This window comes from Rhyacophila brunnea, unplaced genomic scaffold (assembly GCF_057557595.1).
Source record: "Rhyacophila brunnea isolate RB1 unplaced genomic scaffold, BYU_Rbru_1.0 scaffold_18, whole genome shotgun sequence".
Lineage (NCBI taxonomy): Eukaryota > Metazoa > Arthropoda > Insecta > Trichoptera > Rhyacophilidae > Rhyacophila > Rhyacophila brunnea.
Window position 1 is genome coordinate 17,035,736 of NW_028232837.1, and position 24,894 is coordinate 17,060,629.

Sequence of the window (24,894 nt, forward strand, 5' to 3'; positions counted from 1 at the left end):
TTGAACCATTGTGAAATTGTGAGCCCAGTCCGGCGGAGGGCACTTAACACAGAATATAAGAGAAATAAATCAGTCAAATATAAAGTCCGCATTGAATCGAGCAATTCCTTCATAACGGTTTGCAAAACGGCATTTAAATTTATTTTGCAAATCAATGAGTCACGCTTGAAAGGTGTGTTAACTCGATTTCACAGGACTGGTGAAATGCCAAGGGAAAACCGTGGAGGAAGTAGAAAAAAAGGGATTACCAGTAAAGAAAAATCCACCCACCCAAAGTGAAATATGTAACTGTGAACATCGGGATAAATGCAGACGAATTGTGCAAGAAAATTGATTCAACATCCCGACTGCAGGCAATATAGAAACGAGATATCATAGAATGTAATTAAGAATTCTTGTTATAAAAAAAACTCATTTAAAATCTTATTGGTATCGAATTATTCCTGCTTATTTCAAATTATACCTAATATCGCTTTCTCACGTCGTTGAAAATGAATGACAATTGTTCAATTGACCAACTTGTAAGTTGAATTGAACGACGATATAAATAGAAAAGGATTTCAAGTTATATACATTTATATTTTTATAAAAATCGATGTTTTTTTAAAATAAATATAAAAAATATTAAAACTATGAATTAGTCACAAATCTCTTCATGACATCATAGGAAACTTAATAAACTAAGTTTAGTAAGCTATAGATGTACTATAAAAGCTTACCATGTAAGCAAAACACTTGACATAAACATTTTTTTAAATATGATGTCAATACCAAGTGATTTAATATTATGAATAATTGTAAGTAAATGTTAAATATCGTAAAATGTTTAAAATTGTGGATCTGCGCTGCTACACGTCTATTGCAACATAACACCTGACTCAATCATGTAAAATGATGTTAAAATGCTATGCTGTATTCTATGCGTTTATTATGAAATAACTAACACCTTTAACGGCAGTTCCCTCGGGTGTGTTGATTAGATAACTGCTCGAGCTGTCATTGTATTGTGACGTTAGAGATAGCGCACCGCAGTACAAACTCGCCCGAGATACAACGAGCACGAACTTCGGATGAAAAACGGGTACATTCAAGGCCTGAACAAAAACGATGCATGAGTGCGAGTGAGAAAGTATTCGGCACCCTTACAATCTCTACGACACGTGCTAGAGTAAGATAAAAGGTCTACTAGCTACAAGCCAGTTTCCAAAAGTATCGCCATTAAATCGGGGCGAAACGCTTCACATAGCGTTGACAACTTGCGAGCTCGTGTTGCTAAAATTGATATTTTTTGTGTTAAACATAAAGTCAGTGGTAAATATTTTTGGTTGATTAAGTAGAAAAGATGGTTCTGTGTGTTGTCTTAAAATGTGGTAGCCGTACTGATAAGCAAGAAGATGGTATTACGTTTCATAAGTAAGTTGATACATGTTCGTGATAATTTATTTGTATTTTATTATATATTTTAATATCAGTGACCTAGTGTTTCTTTAAAATAACTTAAATTATAGATATCTTTATCTAATGGTTGCATTTTGACCGCTTAAAAATACTATATAACGTAAAAAAATAGAAAATTATATTTCAATTCTGAGCGTCTAGTGCGAGCACTTTGGGCGAGCACTAGCGAAATGGTCTATGGTCTCGAACATTTTTAGACGAATGCGTTCGCTCGCTCACAAACCAAACGCAAGGCACGCGGCTTCATTTAGCAATGCAACGGGTTGCGTCTAGATGTATCTATAGTCTAAGGGTACATTACTTATTACAAAATTACCGTTTTGCACACAGAATACATCCGTAACACAATACGGTTAATTCAGAAATATAAGAAAAATATGTTATTATATGTTATGCAGTTGGGAAATTTATGTTGGGAACCAATTATATGTAGGTAGGTCTACCACACATTGTTTAAAATTATTTTATTATTAGAAAATATTATAAGTAGGGCGCAAATTATATAACATTGCCAAATGCATGGAGAAAATTCACCAAATTAATTATCTAAATTATTGTTTCGTTTTTAGTCGAATTTATTAAGTCGCAGCGTGGTAAGCCATGGCTGAGGGTAGATGGTTTCACATTTAATACTCAGAGTCCTGGCTCATCCAAGAGGTGGAAGTGTTCATCACATAGCAACAAGGGCTGCACTGCAACGATTTCTACCAACGGAACTACTATAACATCTCTTAGAAATATCCATAATCATCCATGTCCTAGATATTTTTATACCAGAGATGGAAAGCTTGTTAAGTATTAACATACATATATCACATAGTTTCACCCGAGTAGCATAATATACATATTCTCGTATACCGATTTACAGATTATCTCCTATATATTATTATCCTAAGAGATTTTGGAAAACGCACCAACAGCTCATTTAAGCGACATTATATTGTTATTTTTACATCTTCACTTCGAAATGTGCGCTGCCGATCATCTACCGATTGAATTGAACACATTTCAGAAATTTTCCATGATTTTACAGGTAGGTACGTGACGTTTATATCCGATATTTTCTTACATACCGTATACGATCGCCATATTTACTGTTGACGCCTAACAAAATTACATGTTCGTCGCTTAAGACCTTCTAATCCTTTAATTGATAAACGGAATCGATTATTTTTATTCAAATATCGTAATGTAGGCATTGGCACACTTTTTTCCAGTGAGAAAACAATAATCTTGGTACAATTCACTACGTAAATTATTTTTCAACAGCAGGCCCGCCACTGTCCGCCATTTCATAGATAACATGATATTCCAAATTTGATTTTTTTAAATACTTCTTTGTGGCTGTTACGCACTCTTTTTTTTTACTGAATAATTACCTAAGCTACTAATTTCCATAGATCATACATAATATAGTCATATTAAATTAACAAAGTTGCCATTGCAAACAACGACAGAAATTAATACGAATTGTTATAGTTATCAAAATGTGTCATATTGCATAATATCTACCTATTTTTATCGTCCCTATCATCATCAATCTTGACCTATCCACTGCTGGATGAAGGCCTCCTCAGCCTTATTCTACTCCTTACTTACACATGAATTGTTATATTTATCAAAATCAGTGATATAATATTATTATCTACCTATCTATATATAATGCCATTATTATCACGAGCCTCAATAAATCCACTGCTGGATGAAGGCCTCTCTACGTTGATTGTATTCTTGACAGTATTGAATTTCTAATGTTATTTATCTACATATTCATATCGTCATCATAATCATCATCATCATCAACTAGGATCAATCCACTGCTGGATGAAGAGTTCCGCAACCTGATTCTACTACTATTGGTTTAACGAATGTGTGGTATTATACATATTTCTATCCATCTTATCATCATCGACTTGAACCAATCCACTGCTGGATAATGGCCTGCCTAGCCCGAATCTACTCCTTTCTGTCATATGAATTGCCGTATTTATCAAAATCGGTGATATTATATTTATCTACATATTCATATTGTCATCATCATCATCATCCACCAGGATCAATCCACTGCTTAATAAAGACCTCCATAGACTGATTCTACTCTTTTTTGTCATATGAATTTCTGTATTTATCAAAATCGGTGATATTATATTTATCTACATATTCATATCGTCATCATCATCATCATCATCACATCGACCTGAACCAATACACTGCTTAATAAAGACCTTCCTAGCCTGATTTTACTCCGTTCTGTCATATGAATCCCTGTATTTATAAAAATCGGTGATATTGTATTTATTTGCATATTCATGTCATCATCATCATCAACCAGGATTAATCCACTGCTTAATAAATACCTCCCTAGCCTGATTCTACTCCTTTCTGTCATGAATTTCTGTATTTATCAAAATCGGTGATATTATATTTATCTACATATTCATATCGTCATTATCATTATCATCATCAACGACCTAAACCAATCCACTGCTAAATAAAGACCTCCCTAGCCTGATTCTACTCCTTTCTGTCATATGAATTGATGAATTTATCAAAATCGGTGATATTATATTTATCAATATATTCATATCGTCATCATCATTATCATCGACCTGAACTAATCCACTTAATAAAGACCTCCCTAGCCTGATTCTACTCCTTTCTGTGATATGAATTTCTGTATTTATCAAAATCGGTGATATTACATTTATCTACATATTCGTATCGTCATCATCATCAACCAGTATCAATCCACTGCTGGATGAAGGGTTCCGCAACCTGATTCTACTACTATATTATACCTATTTCTATCGTCCTTATCATCATTGACCTGAACCCATCTACTGCTGGATAAAGGCCTCCCATGCCTGATTCTACTCCTTTCTGTCATTTGAATAGCTGTATTTATCAAAATCGGTGATATTATATCTATTTATATTTCCATTATCATTATGAGCCTGAATCAATCCACCGGTGGATGAAGGCCTCTCTAAGTTGTTTGAATTTCTGTCGGTCATATGAATTGCTATATCTATCAAAATTGCTGATATTATATTTACCCATTCATAATATCGTCATTATCATCATCAACCAAGATTAATCCACTGCTGGATGAAGGTTATCCCAACCTAATTATTCTACTCTTCTTGGTAATATAAACTGCTATATTTTTTAAAATTTGTGATTTTATATACCTACCCATTTATATCGTCATTATCGTCATCAACCTGTATCAATCCACTGCTGGATGAAGGCCTCTTTAAGCTGATTCCACATCTTTAGGTCTTATAAATTCCTATTCTTATCAGAAATAATATGTATTTCTTCATTATTTATCAACATTTGTCTCGATATGAATGTCCCGCACCGGGAAACTATATTGTTTAAGGTTAATTTTTAATTCAAATTTTGATTGTTTAAATATTATTCTAAGGCTGCAAGCATTTATTTTTTATAGACAATGAAACAAAATAATGTTTAAATTCATTTTTTACACTGCTAACCTTCTTCTATTATCTCAACGGGACCCGAAGGAGATTAATATCACGATCGCTATTTATGATAATCACATAATATATTGCTTTATATTCGAATGATTGAGATGTATAATTATTTATCATATTTAACTGCACATACTTACACATATATTGTATTAAAATTAAAATGACATTGGTAGCCCATCCCGAAGGGAAAAATATGGCGCCATCTATGCATACTTCACAATTATATTAAAATCCAACACCGCCAAGCCGTCTGCAAGACCTAGCGAAACAGACTGGCGACCGCCAGCTGGCTCAACTAGTGTATTTTATTGTCACAAGTATGTAGATTATTAGTTAATGATTTATTTGGTATAATCTATGGTTTATAATTATTAATAAAATATTTTCTTTTTATTATTGAGTTTTATTCATCTCCATACAATCATTACAATATGAAATATGTACCTACATACATTTTTAAATCATTTTTTTTTAATATTACCTTACAAAACCCATAATATGGTTATTATTTGTTACAATTTTTAACTAGTTGCTGAGGGAAATGACTTTTAAATTATAAATATTAGTTATATCAATTTGTATCTATATTATAGTGTTTAATTCCATTGGCATTATCATATTTTATCAATTAATTGAGCTTTTGTAGCGGATTTTTTCCCTACATTTTCTTTTAAATAAAACCGTGTGGGGTCTGAGAGACAGGCCTCGCTTTCCCGACTAATTATATTTCTAGGGTTGGGTCATGTATAGCACGACAACATCTTTTTGGCTACGTGTTAAAACTGTGAACTAACAAGCACCGCCCATTTTTACCGCACTTCCATTATAAACTAACAGGCTCCTCCCATTTGGTAGAAAACAGCGCCTAGACGCGTAGCAATCGTACAATAAGTACCTACATGAACGCCCTTTCCCGCTTGAAATCTAGCTAAGTATTGAGCTGTTGCATTCACATTTACATACGCTTTTCAAACAAATATTTCGACGGAAAACAGTTTAGAAAAACCTTCTTACGAATATTGTCCTTATCGGTCCAACAAACAAAAAGTTCATCATACGTAATTTGAAAACACTTCTGAAAAATATAATACTTATAACCAATTGAGATAAATACGACACCCAGCAGGATTCGAACCTGCTTACTTACGTACTTGCACTTACTAATAATTTAATTAACTATTTTTAGCGTTTTTTTATCGTCTTATTTTATCTATCTATGTATAGATTATTTATGAACGAAGAATTTTCTTAGAATATTGTATTTATAACTCTCATGTATTCGATAAATAAGATTTTAATATAAATCTGTAAGAAAGTATTTTCCTATCAGTTTAAAACCAGTCTTGATCATAATAAAGGTGTATTTATATTTTAAGTGACGTACGAGAAATCCAAGAAAGGAAAACTCCTGATTCGCTATGGCAGTTATCGATTCTTCAATCAAAGTACAATCAAAGGGAAAAAGAGATGGGTGTGCTCTACACACAATAACAAAGGATGCCATGCACGATTACACACCATCGATGATGCAGTAGTTCTTTTAAAAAATATACATAATCATTAGTATTCAAATAATTTCGTTACAATTTCTTATAATATAAGTACCTATCTATTTCACACGTAATAAACAGTGAGTGATTTCACAATTTATCGTCATTAAATTTAAATTTGTGGGAGCTGTCCAACTATATTATAATAACCATGGTTGTACCAAAGATATCGGGTTTTAAAAATAAATTATTTTGTTTATACTCACTAGTCAACTACACTATAGATATACTATCATAAATCGTCCGGTTTTCAAATTTAGAACTAAGCTCATCACACTATTAAAAATATTGAATGATGTCCGATGTTACCCTGTGGCGCCCTCACTTAGAGGACAATTAATTTATACTGGTGGATCTATAGTTACAGCACCGGTAATATTTTGTTAAATAAATTGTGTACCTGAAATAAAATAATTTATGCATTTCATCGATAATAATTTATGTCAAGTTTTATTTATAATAAGCCTTCTTGGGCTCATGTATGTATGTAATTCTTAAATTTTATTTAAAAATAAAATTTTACGTATACCGAGAAGATTTCTCATTATTTTTTTTAATTCGTAAATTAATATGGCTAAATGTTATGCTATAATGCTAAACGTAGCTTTATATATATTTTCATTGATTTGTAACAGCGCATATTTCAGTGATGACTTACTTTTACCTGAACGTAATACGAAAAATGCTATCTAATTTAAAGCTCGTTTCGACAAAATTACGATCACAATAGATGCGAATGGGGAATGAACGATTTGTGTTTGGGATGTCGCTGTATGGATCATTTCAAGTCAGTCGTTTGCGAACGATGCATGTCTAATGCCCTTTCCGGACCTGGATACGAACTCGGCGTAAGTCTACCCCTACAAACATTGTTATCAAAATAGAATTTAGTTTGGGTATGTAGTCTAAATCGTACATTTTTTTTGCTCCATACAAAAGAACATTAGGTACACAAGAATATGCGATGATACAGTGGAAATAAAAACCAAAATGACCACGATCGCTTGTTTGGTAGTGCCCGCACATTTACGTACATACGCATTGATTAATAACGACAGGTAAAAAATATGTACTTTTTCATAAAATTGTATTAAAACGCATGCCTCATATTTTCTTGCTAGATATCACTAGCACATAATTATAGCATCATAGAGAAATGATGACTGAATTATAATATAATTATTTCTTATTATATTGGGGTTTTGATTTATTTGGTTATTGTTTACGCTACCATGCTTCAGCGTTGGTCAATAGGGCATGCACAAGCTCTCGCTACTTCTCGTGTTCCATTGCAGCATTTCATACAGTGGTAACAGCAAGGAGTCAATCCACGCAACAGCCTCTGGTTTGGCCTGGTGTATGGCTGAAACTTCTCCGGGGAAGACATACCTACATGCCGCATGATTTCACGATGTGCTCCGTGGCCTGAATCTCACCGCACTCGCAACGTCAGGACTTTTTCAAGACCTATTTATGCATCGAATAAGCACATCTGAAATGTCTACACCGGATTTGTTTCAGACGCACGATATATTTGCATGGAATCCTAAAGCCATGAAGTTCATAACTGCAGATCAACGAATAGAATAGAGTTCCTCATGCCCGAAGTTAACCAGCCCCTTGGCATCAACTTGCTCTCGGTTTGAAACAGCTCATATCCTGCAATTGAATACGCTTCTTTGATGAAGACGGTATTGCAGCACATATGTAGTTTAAAATTTACCTATATTCCGTCAATGTAGCCATGTTTCGCCTGATCTTTGGTGAACGTTTCTTTGGCGACGTAGATGATTAGTTGCCACTAATGAGACCCGTAACTGCGTTAAATTGAATGAAATACATTAATTAGCTGGCATTTTTTACAGTGACATTCGAGGTATCAAGAACTGGAAAAACACATATTCGAATCGGCCAAAACACATTTTATAAGCAATCGATTACTGGGATAAAAGAATATTGGGTATGTTCCACGCATCACCATAAAGGATGCAGAGCTCGTCTTCACGTTCTTGATGGCTGCATCGTCTATAAAAGAAACGATCACAACCACTGTGCTTAAGTATTTAATAGGTATGTTTACAATAAAAATCATATCCCAATCAAACCCTTAAGGCAAGTGTCTTCATTAATCATTGCTAATCTTAGAAAATTAAAAAAATGTATTTAAAAAAAGTTGTAAAATATGCCGTCTTTCAACAGACGAATTTTGGTGGTACATTGTTTTTCTGTAGTAAGATGTAAAACACGATATGTTCGTTTTTCTAAATTGTTCCAGAGAGCAATTTTAAACTTCGAAAGAAATTCAAACTGAACATATCACATATTATTGAAACAGCTCATTTCTCCCAGCCTATAAGACCTAGACATACCATATGTTGATATCTTTTAGATCTCACTGATACGAGTCTGCAGGTATACATAAGGCATACCTATCATGTTTTGCCATCTCGCTACAGATTTATTATTGTCGAATAATGTTTTAATATTCTCTCCGCATTGATTTATTAAGACACTTTAAAATAAAAATTATATACTTCGTATTCTGTCGTTAGATATCGCTAGGAATATTGCTCTCCCTATTAAACAAGATAATATTACATCATCGAAAGCTGGGACACTGATAATAATAAAAACATTTGTTAATATTTTGAAGTTTTATTCAATTAGTTATACCCTATTACTCCCCGGCCTTTGTGTATACTGCAAGCACAACGTCGCATATCCTGCTGTGTGGTATCAGCGTTTTCGTCCATGTACCCACCGCGAGTGTAATTTATCGTTAACGATTTTTTATCACCTTGGTTACTCTAGAGCAGTAATTCTCAAACTGTGGGGCGCGGACCCCCAAGGGGCCGTAGAGCTCCTGCCGGGGACCCGCAAAATATTTCAGTATTTGATAAAATAAAAATCATAACTATACCTGATACAACTCTCGAGGTCGAATTTTTACACGATCACAATACTTAATCCGATATGGATAAGAATTGTAGAACTTAGTAATGAACTTCGCCTTTTTCTTCGTGACAAAAAATCAGATCGTTCTTCCGACTTAAGTGTTAAACATGGATGTGTTTTACTTCATATTTGGCGGATTAGTAAATTAATTGTATCTTTCTCTTCACAGAGAAAAGATATCAACATTTTAATTCTGAATAAAAAACTTTCTTCGTGGTCATTAATGAAAGATGCACTGACATATTTTCATGCTTGACTGAGAGTGTCTTACCACCAATGAAATATCACTCTCGACTTCAATTAAAAGTGTTATACTTGATCACATTGTCGAATCACAACGATTCTTCAACATATATTTCCCAAACTTAAATGAATACCAAAAGTACAATTGCATAAGAACACCGTTTTATAAATCCTTAAAATATGATCATATTACGTGGGCATCGCAAAAAGAATTGTTTGATATTAGATCAGATAATTCCCTTGAAGTCGAATTTAATGAAATACGTATTGCAGAATTTTGAATAAGGTGACAGCAAGAATATCTGCCAATCGCAAAAGCAGCATTGTTAATCATAATTTCTTTTGCGACAACAAGCCTACATAGGCGAAACAGCATTTTCATCATTTATTACTGGTAATAAAAAATAAACACAGGTCGTGTCTTTCAACGGAGACTTTGGACCAATCCCTGCGAACTAGCATTTCAAACATTTTACCGGATATTGATTTATTATGTAAAAATATGCAATCACAACAATCTCATTAAATTGTTTTTGTATGGTGTAGCTGTAATAAATTTTATACATTTTTGGTGAGAAGAGCATTAGATTTATTTTTTCTGATTTAGGGGGCTGTGGTATGAAAAAGTTTGAGAAGCACTGCTCTAGAGTCTAGGCAACTTGAATCGAGTAACCAAGGTAATAGCTACTAACTCAGCGTAATAAAGACGCTGCAGGCGTATCGTATAAATAAAATTATAGTTTTGTATGCAATATCTCAGATTGAATTAAGGGCTATTAGGGAAAGTCAAGTTTTGGTTGTTGATGACAAGTACCCTCTACAACTGTGATTTTATTCCTAATATTTACAGATAACAAACAAAATAGTACCTACGTATTTTTAATTAATACACCATCCAAAAACCTGACTTTTGGTGCCCATAGCTGATACATTCGGCTTACCAATAATGGATTGTTAACATTATTTATTTCTTTTATATTTCATTGATAGGTATATTTAAGCCTTTGCGCATTGCGAATCGATGTCTCCGTTGAATCTTTGGGGTACATTGGTACGACCGCGTTATAAACACTCCAATTCGTGAGAGAACACGGCAGCCCTAGGTGATAGAAATAATCACGAAGAGACGCTTCACGTGACTGCGACATGTGCTCTGGATGCCGCCAGAGAATGCAACACTCCGTATCCTTGTGCGATCTATACGTTACAGGCCTGCTATTGCGGGGGGCTCGTGAATTGGCGATGGATACGTCGCGAACTTGTGCTTGCCTTATGCCCCAAATGCTGGGGCGTGACAGGATGAAGTAGTGGTAATAATAATGACCTTTCTCATTAGCCATTTTTTATTAATTTCAAACATTTTATTTAGTTCCATTGTTTGTACGTAATGTTTTTTACTAAGTAATGTTGTACTAGTGTTTTCAATTGTTATAATATACGTCCACTCACTTAATTTCACTATATTTTCAGCTATATTTGTTGAAGAATCACAAAGAGGCCATCCACGGTTACGTTTAGGACAATTCACGTTTTCGAAGCAGCAAACCAGTAAAGTTGGTAAAGAAATTTGGGTTTGTTCGACACATCACACAAAGGGGTGCAAGGCGCGACTTCACATAGTCGGTAACATTATAGCCGGCATGAACAATGATCATAGACACTGAAGTCTTTCATCCATGATTTGTTTATTTTTTTCCTATGTGTATTAATAAACTTAATCAATCGGTATAAAGCAGGCATGACCAATTTCAAGTTGCCTGAGTCTGTTTTTTTATATCTATGTATCACTCCTAGGTATAACTAATTTACTATAATACACACGGAATTATAGTCACTTAGCGATTGCCATCAAACAAGTCTCATGCCTTGCAAAGAGTCTACTGCGTGACGTAAGATGAAACTACGTCTCAGTTTAAAGCGCGGAGAAAGAAATAAGTACCTACTCAATTTGCCATTCGACGTGACAATAACAAGTTTTTGTCTTCTTTTAGTTAGCCACTCCTTGTCAAACTGCTTTTTATATTGCGCAAAAACCCTTAGTTTAAAGCGCGAGGACTCACATCTTATCTTTCTCTAATTCCTACTGTAGGCCGTGAGTGATAAAAATGAATCAAATGATACGACGAGGTCACGCGAGCTTCCTCGTGGTTAATTTTAAAACGAGGTTAATGTAAACTGGTTAAGAAAATAAGCTTAGAAATGTTATGATTCCTTTTCAAAACTTGAATGAATGTTATATTACGACTGAATGTGCACGCTTTTTACAATTTCACAACTCAATTCACGACAAAATCTATTGGACATGTCTGGTATATAGTATTTATTATTTTATTATTTACATTATGTAGTATTTATTTAGTAATTCATTAGTATTTTATTATTAACATTATGTTGTTACATAATATTTAATTTGATAACGGTAAACTTGTCAACTGATAAAAGTAATGCAGCTATTTTTTATACAAACCGTCTATTAATTTATCACGATTAATATCGAGTTGTCTTTAATATCACAGGACATTTTGAAGGACATTTTGTAGAATAACGGATGAAAATTTATAATCATGTATTCAATTAAAAATAAGTAGTTATTTGCCAGATATGTTAAAGTTATCATAAGCGATGCATTTACGCTCTTCTATATTTTTTTAAATAACAAATCTTGAACTTTTCACCCCTAAAAATCCATATCCATATACATAGTATGTTTATTACATAATATTATGCGGCTCTCTGGTACCTTTGTTATCCTGTTTCCTTGACAATTTGGCTCTTCTTACTTGACAAACTGCCGACCCCTGGTCTAGAATAACAATTTAGAATAATATGTACGTAACAGCTAAACGACATTGACGTGATTATCAAAGAATTTTATGGAATGCATCTATGAACCTATTTACCAGTATTATTTTATAATAACTTATTGCTGTATAATAATTATTTTAACGAACTAAAAAAATTGAGAATTTTAACTTACCTATACCTAATATAATTTATTCAAAAAGTGGGAGTTTGATTTAAGTGTTTTTAATAAATAAAAATAATAAATGGAAATACAATATGTTTCTTTCAAAAGGTTATTTATAATTGTCTTAAAATAAATTACAAAACCACATTTTGTTAAAAATAGTTAGAGAGTTTCAAATTACGGTGGTTTCTTTGTTGTGCTTATATATAATTATTTGTTGTGGAAAATAATTAAATAAATGTCAATATTATCTGTATTAATTGAGTTTGTATTTAATTATGATATTTTTCAATAATTCTGAAATAACTACATCGAATATAATTTAGAATGAAATTTCAATCACAATAATGTATCGGTTTACAAGCCATATCAGTGGATTATTGTGTTGGTATCAATATTCACCAGCATAAATAGATACTAAATATATCCTCACTAAGTAGGTGTTTTACACAATATAATATGACTATATACCTAGTACATACATTATATTCAAACCATACTGTACAGACCCAATTGAATAAAACTTAGTGCATTCTGCCAAGGTATATAATTGTAGTAGCAAAAATAGGTGATACAATTAAGACTCTGTCTGAAAACAGGGTTGCAATTTTGAGCATTTTGTGACAGAGACTGTTATGCTGCAATTACATTATTATCACGTCACGTACTGTCACATGCTGGTATGGCGACAAATTTAGTCTATGGCTTCGTCATTCCGCAGCATATTTTGAACGATCACTATCTCCATAAATTCAATGATGTAGAGTGCATGTAAATGCACCTATTAGTATTTTGAATTATTATCAATTATTCATGCTAATTTCAATTGATTTTAACAATTTTCACATGTGCGTACCTACGTTAAAATTACTTGCGATATTGCATCCGTAGATAATAAACATAACCCAACCTGCATACCATAGATAATAGAAAATCCCGGAGAAAACCACTATAAACAAACAACACGCGATTTTGACATGAGTCGAAAATGTGTGGGCATGTAAAAAATAATAAAAAAAGTTGATCGAGTCATGCGGTTACCGATATAGCGCGGTACGCGTTAGGTGACCTCATTGTTGTTCTGGCGATTTCGGCAGATTTTGCCAACTGGCAATGTTTGTTTAAAGGTTCAAAATGTGCTATGGGATGGGAGTATCCGTCTGATAAGATTTTAAACACCAAGAAAAACGACACACTCTTTTCCCGCAGCGGCAGCTTACTGTGACAACACATAACGTGATGATAATGTATTTGAACCATTACTAACCTTGATGTTAAATGATAATAACGATCAGAATGAACTGTCAACACACTGAATATACTGATTTAATGAATGTTGAAACTTTGTTTGGTTCTTGAGCCGATTTATTGTGGAAATCGAGTGATGGTGGGTTGGAATTAATATTAATACTTAATCATGTTTTTGTTTTTAGCAACATTTGAACTATCAAAAAAGGGCAATTCTCAAATACGCATCGGGGAGAACACATTTTATAAGAAAGAATCAATGATAGGAGGCAAAGAAATATGGGTTTGCTCTACGCACCATCCGAAAGGATGTAGGGCACGGCTCCATGTATGTGAGAGTACAATTGTTTATATTAAAAATGACCATTGCCATGACAAGAAAATAAAATAATATTGTTAAATAGGTACATTGTTTTTCATTCACAGTAATCAAGTCACTTCGCAAACATGTAATTTTCATAAACCCACATATGTACAGGGTACATGTATGTATAGTAAATATTTCTCTCATGTAATGAATATAGGACATAAAGTACAGTCAAGTGGTAAGTAAGGCCACCATAGTCAGTCTATGGCACGAAATTGCTTATAGTTTGTATTCTTGTTTGCACTGATGTCTGTGGGTGTACGAAAGATTCCGGACACAATTTTTATGACGTATATAATATAATAATCTTTTTTAACAAACAAAACTATGATCTAAATGTAGTTTGAGGGATGATATCATACCAAAGTGAAAAAAAATAAGTACCAAAAATTTTTTTTTTCGCAAGGTCTCAAAAACTTGATCTTTTTTACTATTGTATTATTATTTTATGAACAATTTTGTATAAATGGTTCAGTTCGAGTATAATTTCCATATTTTGACTGTACCTATTCTCACTTCGTTATTTATCACTGACACATATATCATAAATATAGTAGGGACTTACTTATACACGAGATAATTATATATTTTCATGTTCAGATGAAATATTGGGAAGTAATTTTATTTAAGTATACTGTTTTCTTATTTACAATAACCACCATTTTGGCGAAAAAGTGAAAAACAATATGTCGATTTTTATACTGAAATAAATTTTATACTACTTTTAACTTTATGTCAAATGATTCAGAACTTCAGGTAGAGAGCATTATCCGTACACTAACTCAATTTGTGATTTTTGTTGAAAAGCTGCCTTTTCCTTTTGGCGGCAGATTTACTGTCTATGTACCTATAGGTATATCATTCTACGGTAGCACCATGGGTACGGAAAAAAGCCATTCACAGTTGGTTGGTTATTGTTTGCTAACATTGTAACCGGCATTGTAGCAATCAAAATCAATACATATGCGAATCACCAATCATGTAGAATGATTCTAGTATAAGAGAACAGTTCTCTCTGTATTAGGAATTTATGAATTACAATATAATAATACATAATATGTTCCTTTTGTATACACTTACCTACTTAAGTTGTATTTTTTACAGTAACATACGAAACATCGCAAAGAGGGAAATGTCTTGTTCGAGTCGGGGATAATACTTTTTATAAGCAGAAATCCAGTTCGAATGGTAAAGAAATATGGGTATGTTCCACTCACCACAATAAAGGATGCAAGGCACGTCTACACATCCATGGAGACACAATCCTGCTCATGCTGAATGAACATGATCATCACACTCCGTCTTTCGATCGTTCTCGGTTATAGATGTATCCAATTTTTTGCAAGATGTCACATGTATCTATATTGTACGTATTTAGGGATTGCAATACCGAATGAAAATATTAATACCGGTATTTCTCTTTGAAAACCGGTATTCGTTAAAGCATAATATAGAAAAAAACAGTGTATCAATAAATAAAAATCTCTTTAAAACATTGATATTATGTTATGTCAAAAGCATCTATGTTGGTACCTATTAATAAATTCTGTGATTTTTAAAAATATGTATGTATTACAATATGATAGATCTGCTGATTTTTACAAATATGTGCATATAATTTAATTTTGTGATCGGATTAAATATTTCTGAAAGTACATACAAGTTCGTTTGTTTTTTGCGATATGCAAATATTTTAAGACGTTTAGAAATGTTAGTCCGCCTCTTTTGTTTACATTTTTTTTTATTTAATCGATTAATGTGTATTTTGATCCATCAAATGAAAAGTGCAGAGTAGCGCCTGCATTCAAATTATATTCATCTTACACCACAGCGCTTCTACACTCAATTCAATAGGAATAGTCAATTCTTTAGATCGCAATTAAGCAATAACATTAAATAATTCATGTACGAAAAAGTAATTTTGGATATTTAAAACCGGTTGTTCGGTTTTGATTCATTTTGAAATACCGGTATTGAAAACCATACAGGTATTACATTTCGCCGTATCAAGTATGTATTTCTAATTTTCCAATTTTCTTCTCTCTTTCCCGTTTATTTCGGTCGTTTTATTACGTATCTTTAAGTGTTTTATTCAGAAACGAATCCAGACATTAAAATAACATTCTGCTGACAACAGTCGTCTGGTTTTTTCTGGTACATATTGATCACGTTTTGCGGCTGGTTATATTGACTGTATAGGCATTTAAACCATTGCAAATTTGTTGTTTTGAAGTTAAGTGGTTATAATATATTCCAAATATAAATGTATGTTTTATTCTTAGCTATTTTGTTAATTAAATATTCCTTTGTTGTGGTAATTGGTAATTGAAAAGAAAGTGCTTGGTCACGGTGCTATAAATTGTGTAGTAAGTAGATAGTGATACCAAATACCATAATGCCTAAATCCTCCATCAAAAATCCTCCAATCGACAGAGTTGGGAATATAATGATAATAATGATGTCTAATGATGATAAATGAGTAAAGGCTAGACCAGGATGCACAGTGAAACAAACAAAAAGAAAGTTACCGTTATCTGTTTTCTGGGCGGACGAAGGATTGAGAGTAGGTGCTCAGTCGGTAACCTACCCCGAGCCTTGATCGTCGCCTCTAAATTTAATTTGCCACCTTTTCGCGCCAAAGCGTGCGTTTACAAAATAATGTTGCTAATAATTAATTGTTACTTATTAAGCGAAATATACTTACGTACTACTTGATGTCCCTGAATCCGTGTTTTTAATAAATGGAAAAGTATAAATCAACACCCTACGTAAACCCATATCTATCAATAGATATTTCATGTCTAAACTAAATATCGATTAAATCCGCTAATATTTGTATACAATTTGAATTTTGGCTGCCACATTGGTATTATATCGACTTTTAATGAAAATTTTCCAAACTACGACAAAATATGTCAAAACTGAAAATTAAACCTTAAGTAAGTAAGTAGGTACAGGAAAAATTTTAATTGGCGGTCATCTTATTTTATCTTCGTCGGTTTTTAAATATTCGTCGGTAAATATTGCCATGCAATTTTTAGCTAATGTGATATTAAGTAGAGGAAACGAAGCATATACGGAATACTGTTGGCAATTCGGAATACCTCCGTATCTCTTCCTAGGACAGCGAGATCTACCGGCAATATTTATAGAGTATCGCACGCCATGACTGTAAGCCCTGAATTCGGTCGATATATCAGTTTTCCTGTGTTTTTGGATGAATGCTGACGTGTTTTGAGAAGTTGCTCCAGTCGAAACTTTTTCGGTAAGTTTGTAATCTGGTCTTATCGCCTTATATTGTAATGTTTTCATTCTACATACTATGAAAGCACATTAAAAAGCGTTATATTTGTATAGTTTGGCTTCTATTTTTGCATTTAGTATCACGTTGACATGTGATGTGAACATGATCATGACATGTGTTGCTAATTCGGAATACAGAAGATGATGCAAAATTGGGAAAATTCCTTTTTTTAATTAGTCGTATTTCATTTTACAGAGATGTCATCACAATTTTTTTACAAGAAAAGAAAGAAATGGGATCCGGAAAACATGGTTGAAGCTATTATTGCTGTTCGTAATAAAAAGATGGGATATTTAAAGGCAGCCAAATACTACAAAGTACCACGCAGTACATTGTTCCGACTCGCATCTGAAAAAGATGTGGATCCTTTTACTTTAACTTCAAAGAAAATAGGAAGGAAACCAGTTTATAGTCACAGGTGACATATGAATTGAGGGAAGACTCAGTGCCTCCTGTGTGGCGTTAATACAAATAATAATTCCATACTTTTAAAAGTGAATATAGTATTCCGAAGTATAAGCATTTTTGGAAAAACACATTTTTCTTATTCATAAATACTGTTGTTTTTTTTTTTAAATTTCCGCATGCATTTCATAATAAACTTTAAGTGTATCTAAGTTTTTGCATAGTTTTATTTATTCAATCTCCTTTATCCTATCTTCTGCACTCTAAAATATAAATGGTATTCCGAATATTATGCTTCTTTTCCTCTATATAATATATGTATATATTATATAAGATAATAATATAGGTAGCTTCTGTATTACAACAAGTTCATAAATCTAAATTATTTTCTAAATTTCGTTTCCAAATTTCTTAAAACCACTATATTATGATCTTCAATGTTCCTAAGCAGATAATAAACTACAATTTATGTGTCAGAAATAACAAACATAATATCAGTGGCGAAGGGTGGAGGTAGGCTGTTAAGATCCGCCATAAACAGTGCACATTAAACTTTTTCAGACATACATATTTGTTTTCATTGAAATAAGACTGCAATTTACAGATAGTGTTGGTTAGTTTTTAAAATTCAATTAAACCCTGAGAAACCAAGCCATAATAGATAATAGTCAAAAAATACATGTCTATCTATAAAATATCTAAAATGATGCAATTAAATCATACATAACTTTGAATATTCTATAAATAGAATAATATTTTTTATTTATTATAGTTTGGTTTAGCCAGGGCTTAATGAATTAAAAAAATTAACCAACAATATGTGTAATATGTATTTTTAATCCAACAAAAACAAATATCTATGAATGAAAAAGTGTGTACAATTTTGTCGCATTGCCCAAATTAGACCAAAACTATTATGGATTCGTTTAGGCATGGTTTAATTGATTTTTAAAAACCAACTAACACCATCTGTAAATTGTAGTCTTAGTTCAATAAAAACAAATAAATATGATTAAAAATTTTTAGTGTGCACTATTTATAGCGAATCTTAACAGCCTACCTCCACCCTTCGCCACTGCATAATATGTACTTATAATATTAGAGGTTGGTTGGATAAAGAGGTATTTAATGTAAATTGAGTTTCACTGAACTAGGTTTCGTCTTACGGTAACTGTCAATGACATTCTAAATATAATATGTATTTTTAAAAAAATGCCGATAATTTTGCATAAAAAATTGAGTTCGCCCCTGCCACTAACTTTCATTGAACATTTAAAATGTTCATTAAATAAAATTGTTTATTTGTTGCATAGTTACTGCAAAATATGACAAACTGGCATTTGCTTCAGCTATCTAGTTAAGAAAACGAATTGACTCACCATTGAATCCCATACTTATTTATATACCTATACCACTTGTGTTAACAGTACTGAAATAGTGCCACCACTAAGGCCGTGGGTTTAGGTCTGGAAAATTCACATATGTATTGTTTTTTTTCAACGTGCATTTGTTGATCTAAGATTCTAGTGATATAATTTCACGGTTAAGCGAATGGTCCCGAACATTTTTTTCATTAAAAGGTATGTAAAGATAACACCCGCCACTTTAATGATCAAATTCTTCGTTTCAAAATTCTATGTATGTATATCGTTCCATATAAAATAATACGCACCTGTTTTTTATTATTGTTATATTATGTTAAATTTATAAGTAACCTAAGTAATTAATTGATATCTCAAAGGAATTGTTAAAACTAATGTAAATTAATGTAAACTACCTACTTCTGAGTTGTCGGAATTTCTATCGTAGGTAACCATAATCTTTGTTAACTATATTTTGATATATTTTTTACAGTTACGATGGAGATATCTCAAAAAGGAAAACATCTTATTCGCGTAGGTGAAAGAACATTTTTTATGAAGCTTAAACGCAAGAATGGCAAAGAGGTTTGGGTTTGTTCCACACATCATTCAAAGGGATGCGGAGCCCGGCTTCACGTCTGTGAAAACACCATTGTTTTTATACACGATGACCATACACATAGCTGATTTAAACTATTCTCCAAATCTTAGGTACATGTTATATTATATTATGATATTTCATAAAAAATTAAAAAATATTTACATAAACATAACTATTTTTTCTGATTGTCTATATTTAATACGTATTAGGTACCTAGTTACTATATTTTTTTAAGTTTAAAAAGTCATGCAATTAAATCGTTTTTTTATTTTATTTTATTTATTATTCTGATTATGATATCTTTCTACTCACACTACATTATATTTTTTTTTCTTTATTTGTACACTACATAATAATATTAGATTCTTTTCTTCATGATCATTTGTCTCGAAGTAAGCCAGGTTTCATCGTAGGCAGTATCTCTGTGTATCGACTAAAAATGTTACTCGTACATTTCAATTGATCATCCATCTTCGGAATTCAAATTATATACATGTTTCTATTATTTTGTATTTTCCCTTGAAGTATCGACGATAAGAATGATTTATATGATAATTTTTGTGATGAAGTAATCTTAAATGGAAAGGTAATATTTATAGTGAATGCTACTATACTCCTCGGAGGGGCCTAGGACGATTCGGCTCCGGGTCAACTGGGCGCCACGCAATCGAATGAAATCGGAAAATAAATAGACGTTCGTGAATTAGATGTACTTTTAAAATATTTATTTAATATTATTATATTTATTTAAATTATTATATTTATTTAAATTATTATATTAAGTTTTATTTAATACTTGGTGATAATTTAAATATGCACACGTTAATAATAATTTAATTGTGCATATGTTTAAGTTCGGACGAGAAAAGAGTTATTTAAATTTATAAAAATTCTCTAGCATGATAATTTTGAATCCGCAATTATGTTAAGAGCAAAATGAATTAAAACTACTATAGAAACTTACTAAAATTCCTCGTCTACTTTCTGTATAAAATCGTAATGTAAGTATATTTATTTCATTCGACAGTGCGGCGCCCAATTGTCCTGGCGCCCAGTTGTCCCATTCCCCCTCGCAGACAGCCTGAAAGTTCTCCAACGCTAAGATGACATAGTTAATGCTGACTGGGAGTAATAAGTGAATAAACATTAATACACCCAATACAAAATGTATGAATAATAGGTAACTGGACCGATATAGAAATAAAATGTCGAATCAAAAGGCCAAGATGGCTTTAACATGCTTCAATAGTATTATGCACCTATGTGACCATAGTCTAAATGCCATAAAGCTTAAAATCAGAATGACAATGATAATATGACTTATTGCCTGTTCTTCAATATGGGGTGAAGGCGTGGACGTCCATTGACACGCGTTCCTCGATAATGTGGGTGTACAAGTGTATGTTCCATATCATTTGGAAAGATAAAGCTACGAACCTCAAGTTGATGACGAAAGGGAATGATCATAAGGAGATAATCAAAGATAATACCTACCGATATAGAAAGGTTTATGTCAGAGAATTTATCTCTATAGAAGTAAGTAGTTATGGTATTTGGTCTAAAAGGTATTTAATAATTGTCAATATGTTAAAGCCACTTTGTTGTCATTGTCGAATCACAATTTATAATTTAGCAATGACAAATCGTTGTAGAGTAGACAATATTGCGGAGTTGGTGCTTAGTGCTTAGTCGATAGTACTAAGAAAGTGTTCAAAAACTATTTGTATGGTCTTATTTGACATCACTAAATATTATAATCAGTGTTATGTAATGGTTTTACTAAATGAGTATCGTTGTTTCCAGAAAGTCGAAGGGCAACACAGTCTGCAGTCGAATCTGAAGAAAACTTTGACTCCGGCGACATGGCTTACTCGATAAAACGCGTAAGAACCTTCTATACAAACCGACAGGTCGCCGTGTTGGAAAAAGAATTTCAAAAGAGTCCTTTTGTATCCTATCCACGCAGCATCCAACTCGCAGACACCATCAAATTAAATCGCTCTCAGATATCCGTTTGGTTCAAGAACAGAAGAAAGAAACTAAAGAAAGACCAAATTAGTCCAAACGCCAGTGACATGACGGATAACAGTTTATGCTCTTCTGCTGCATCTAGCTCTGGCTCTTTGTCTCCGGGACATGCTGATGAAAACTCCGCATCGGAAAGTTCAACTAAAAAAAAGAAAAGGTTTTGCTTCACCAAAGCCCAGCTAGGAGAATTGGAAAAAGAATTCCAAATGAATAACCTGTTGCCGTTTCCACGCAGCTTAGAATTATCAGAGTCTCTTAATCTAGGACAAAATCAGGTTAAATCTTGGTTTCAAAATAGAAGAATGAAACTGAAGAATGACCTATTGAATCCGAATACTGATGATGTATCTGATGATTTGGGGCCTGTTTCTCCCAATCCCGACAAGGATCAACGAGTTCGACAGCCCCTTGTTGATCCATTAATGTCTCATGGTTCTCCTGAGGCAAACGTGCCTTGAAAAATTAGACATCATTTTTTTAGCAAATTATCTAGAAAGTCATCTGATGATGGTATGGGTATTATTAATGTAAAATAATCAGTTAACAGATCCTCTAAAAGTAAAAGAGTATACGTGTCAACTTTTCGTGTATAGGTATTGAAGGTTATGTTAAAAAAATTGTTTAAAGATTATCATTTTATTATTTATTAGATTATCAGCACCTTTGAAAACCAAATAACTTTTAATAATGAAGAGAAATCTCAGAATGATTGAAATTCCTAATTTTATGAATTTAGATATTTTTTACTACTTATTTATATACTATGTAGAATTTGATTTTACAAAACAGTATAGGTACTACATTATATTATATCCCACTAATAGACTTGTTATAAAATATAGTTATTTCGGTTAAAATATCACAATATGAAGATTATAATTGTTATTTAACAATGATGTTCAACCTATAGTTTATTAAATAAAATAAATAAATATGACATAAAATAATAAAATATGTACTTTTTTTTTACTATGTCCGATCCCAATAAGATCATATGGGCATCCACAGAGTGGTGATATATATTAATATTTTTTTGTTTTTTTATTAGAAATGGATGTTAGCCACTTGCTCAACCTATTAGGTCCATACTCTGACTCCAGACACAAATTGATAAAAAAAATGTGTGTATCAGACCCCGTATCCGTCCTTGGGAACCATGACATTATAAACCGACGCTTAAGCCACTCAGCCATTGTGGGCGTCAAAATAATATTAATACTTACAATGAAACGGATACTGAATAACTACGTACTTAATTAATTATGTGTTTACCCTTACTAGGTTTGAAATAAAATATATTATGAAAATTACATACTCGTACTATAATATATACATATAAGTATGTTTATAAAATCGAAGATTATAAATAATATCATTATTAATTGATAATAGATAAAGAACAGTTCTCATAGTATTATAAGTTTGCAAAACAAAATGATTTTTAATAAAATTAAAACCATTAGATTACCTACCTACGAGGGTTGTCCAAGAATTAAAGACCTTTATTATTTTAAAAATCAGGAAAATTTTATTTTTATAAAAAAAAGCATACGAAATTTTAGGTACATATCCCCACTATTTTTCGACGTCGACCCCGCTGCGATCGATGCCCTTGGTAAACCGTGGCACGGGTTCTTGATTGACTTGTGGTAGAACTCCGCCGCCGCCGCCGCCGTCCTCAAAAATGTTTTCACCTCATCCTCGTCGGTCTCGAAGCGTTTTCCGGCCAAATGTTGCTTCAGGTGAAGAAAAAGATGGAAATAACTCGGCGCTAGGTCGGAGTTATGAGCAGGATGGCCGAGGACTTCCCATTTGAATGAGTCCAAAAGGTTAAAAAAATCTAAGCGCTTTTCACACGTTTTTGTTTGTGAGCATTTTGGGCACGAACGGCACCCAACGAGCACACCTTTGGATAACCCAATTTCATTTGAAAAAATCGTTTGTATTGTAGACTTACTGACGTCTGGGATTAAAATTGCGAGCTCACGGACTGTCAGACGGCGATCTTCATGAACTTTATCATTGATTTTCTTCAACAAATCGTCACCAATTGAGGACCACCATCCTCTACCCTCCTCATCATGATCACATTGTTCTACCACTCGAAAACTCAGTATACTAATATTCCGCTGATCCATCACATTACCATAGTTTATGAGATGACGACAGATTTCAACAGGGTGGACTCCCTCCTGGCTGAGAAACCGAATGATTGAACGCAGGCGGCGGGATTCGACAGCGGAGCGTCCATCTCAAACAGACGTAAAGGTCACACTGCAGCAGCTACCAAGCGGGCTCATCACTCGTTCTGGAGAGGGAAGTCTACGCTACACGCCAGTGCTACAATCTTTTGAAAAATAATATCCGCGACGAAAAAATGAACAAAAGTCTTCAATTCTTGGACAACTCTCTTATATATTTATCAAAACTACAAGCGAATGCGCGTCATTTATCTGGAGGAAAAAAAAAGGTTAATTTTGTTAAAAAGCATTGTATGTACGTATAGTATTTCCAGCGTGGGGAAATATTTATACGATGACAATATGTACTGTAGCTATTTGACGTTTAAAAGCAGAGATCACGTGGGGTGGCGTTAGAGTAGTAAGACTATGGCCATAACATAATGTATATATGAGTCGCTTAGAATCATAACTCACATATTCCAAAAATCAAGTTTTGAGATAATCGCTAAAAACCAACAGAGCACTATTTTTTGTAATAAGAAGAACAGTATTGAACTCCCTAGAATATTAATGAGTGAGAGAGTCGAATAACTTTTTTTTTTTTTAAATATATATACCTAATACTCCTAACGTTGCAGACATACAGCATACTATGAGAAATAGAGCTCCCCGATAGGTTAGGAAGGCGTTGGTGACAAAACTCTATCCTTTGAAATATACGAC

General features: G+C 32.9%; 1 protein-coding gene across 1 annotated transcript; it reads left to right on the forward strand.

The window, feature by feature from the left end:
- Positions 1-19,863: 19,863 nt before the first annotated feature.
- On the forward strand, positions 19,864-22,774 carry LOC147073264 (homeobox protein Hox-B3-like). The gene is made up of 2 exons (XM_085945286.1): positions 19,864-20,070; positions 21,764-22,774. Exon 2 carries the CDS (start codon positions 21,823-21,825, stop codon positions 22,444-22,446), a length of 624 nt encoding a protein of 207 aa, XP_085801412.1. The 5' UTR covers positions 19,864-20,070; positions 21,764-21,822; the 3' UTR covers positions 22,447-22,774.
- The last annotated feature ends 2,120 nt before the right edge of the window (positions 22,775-24,894 follow it).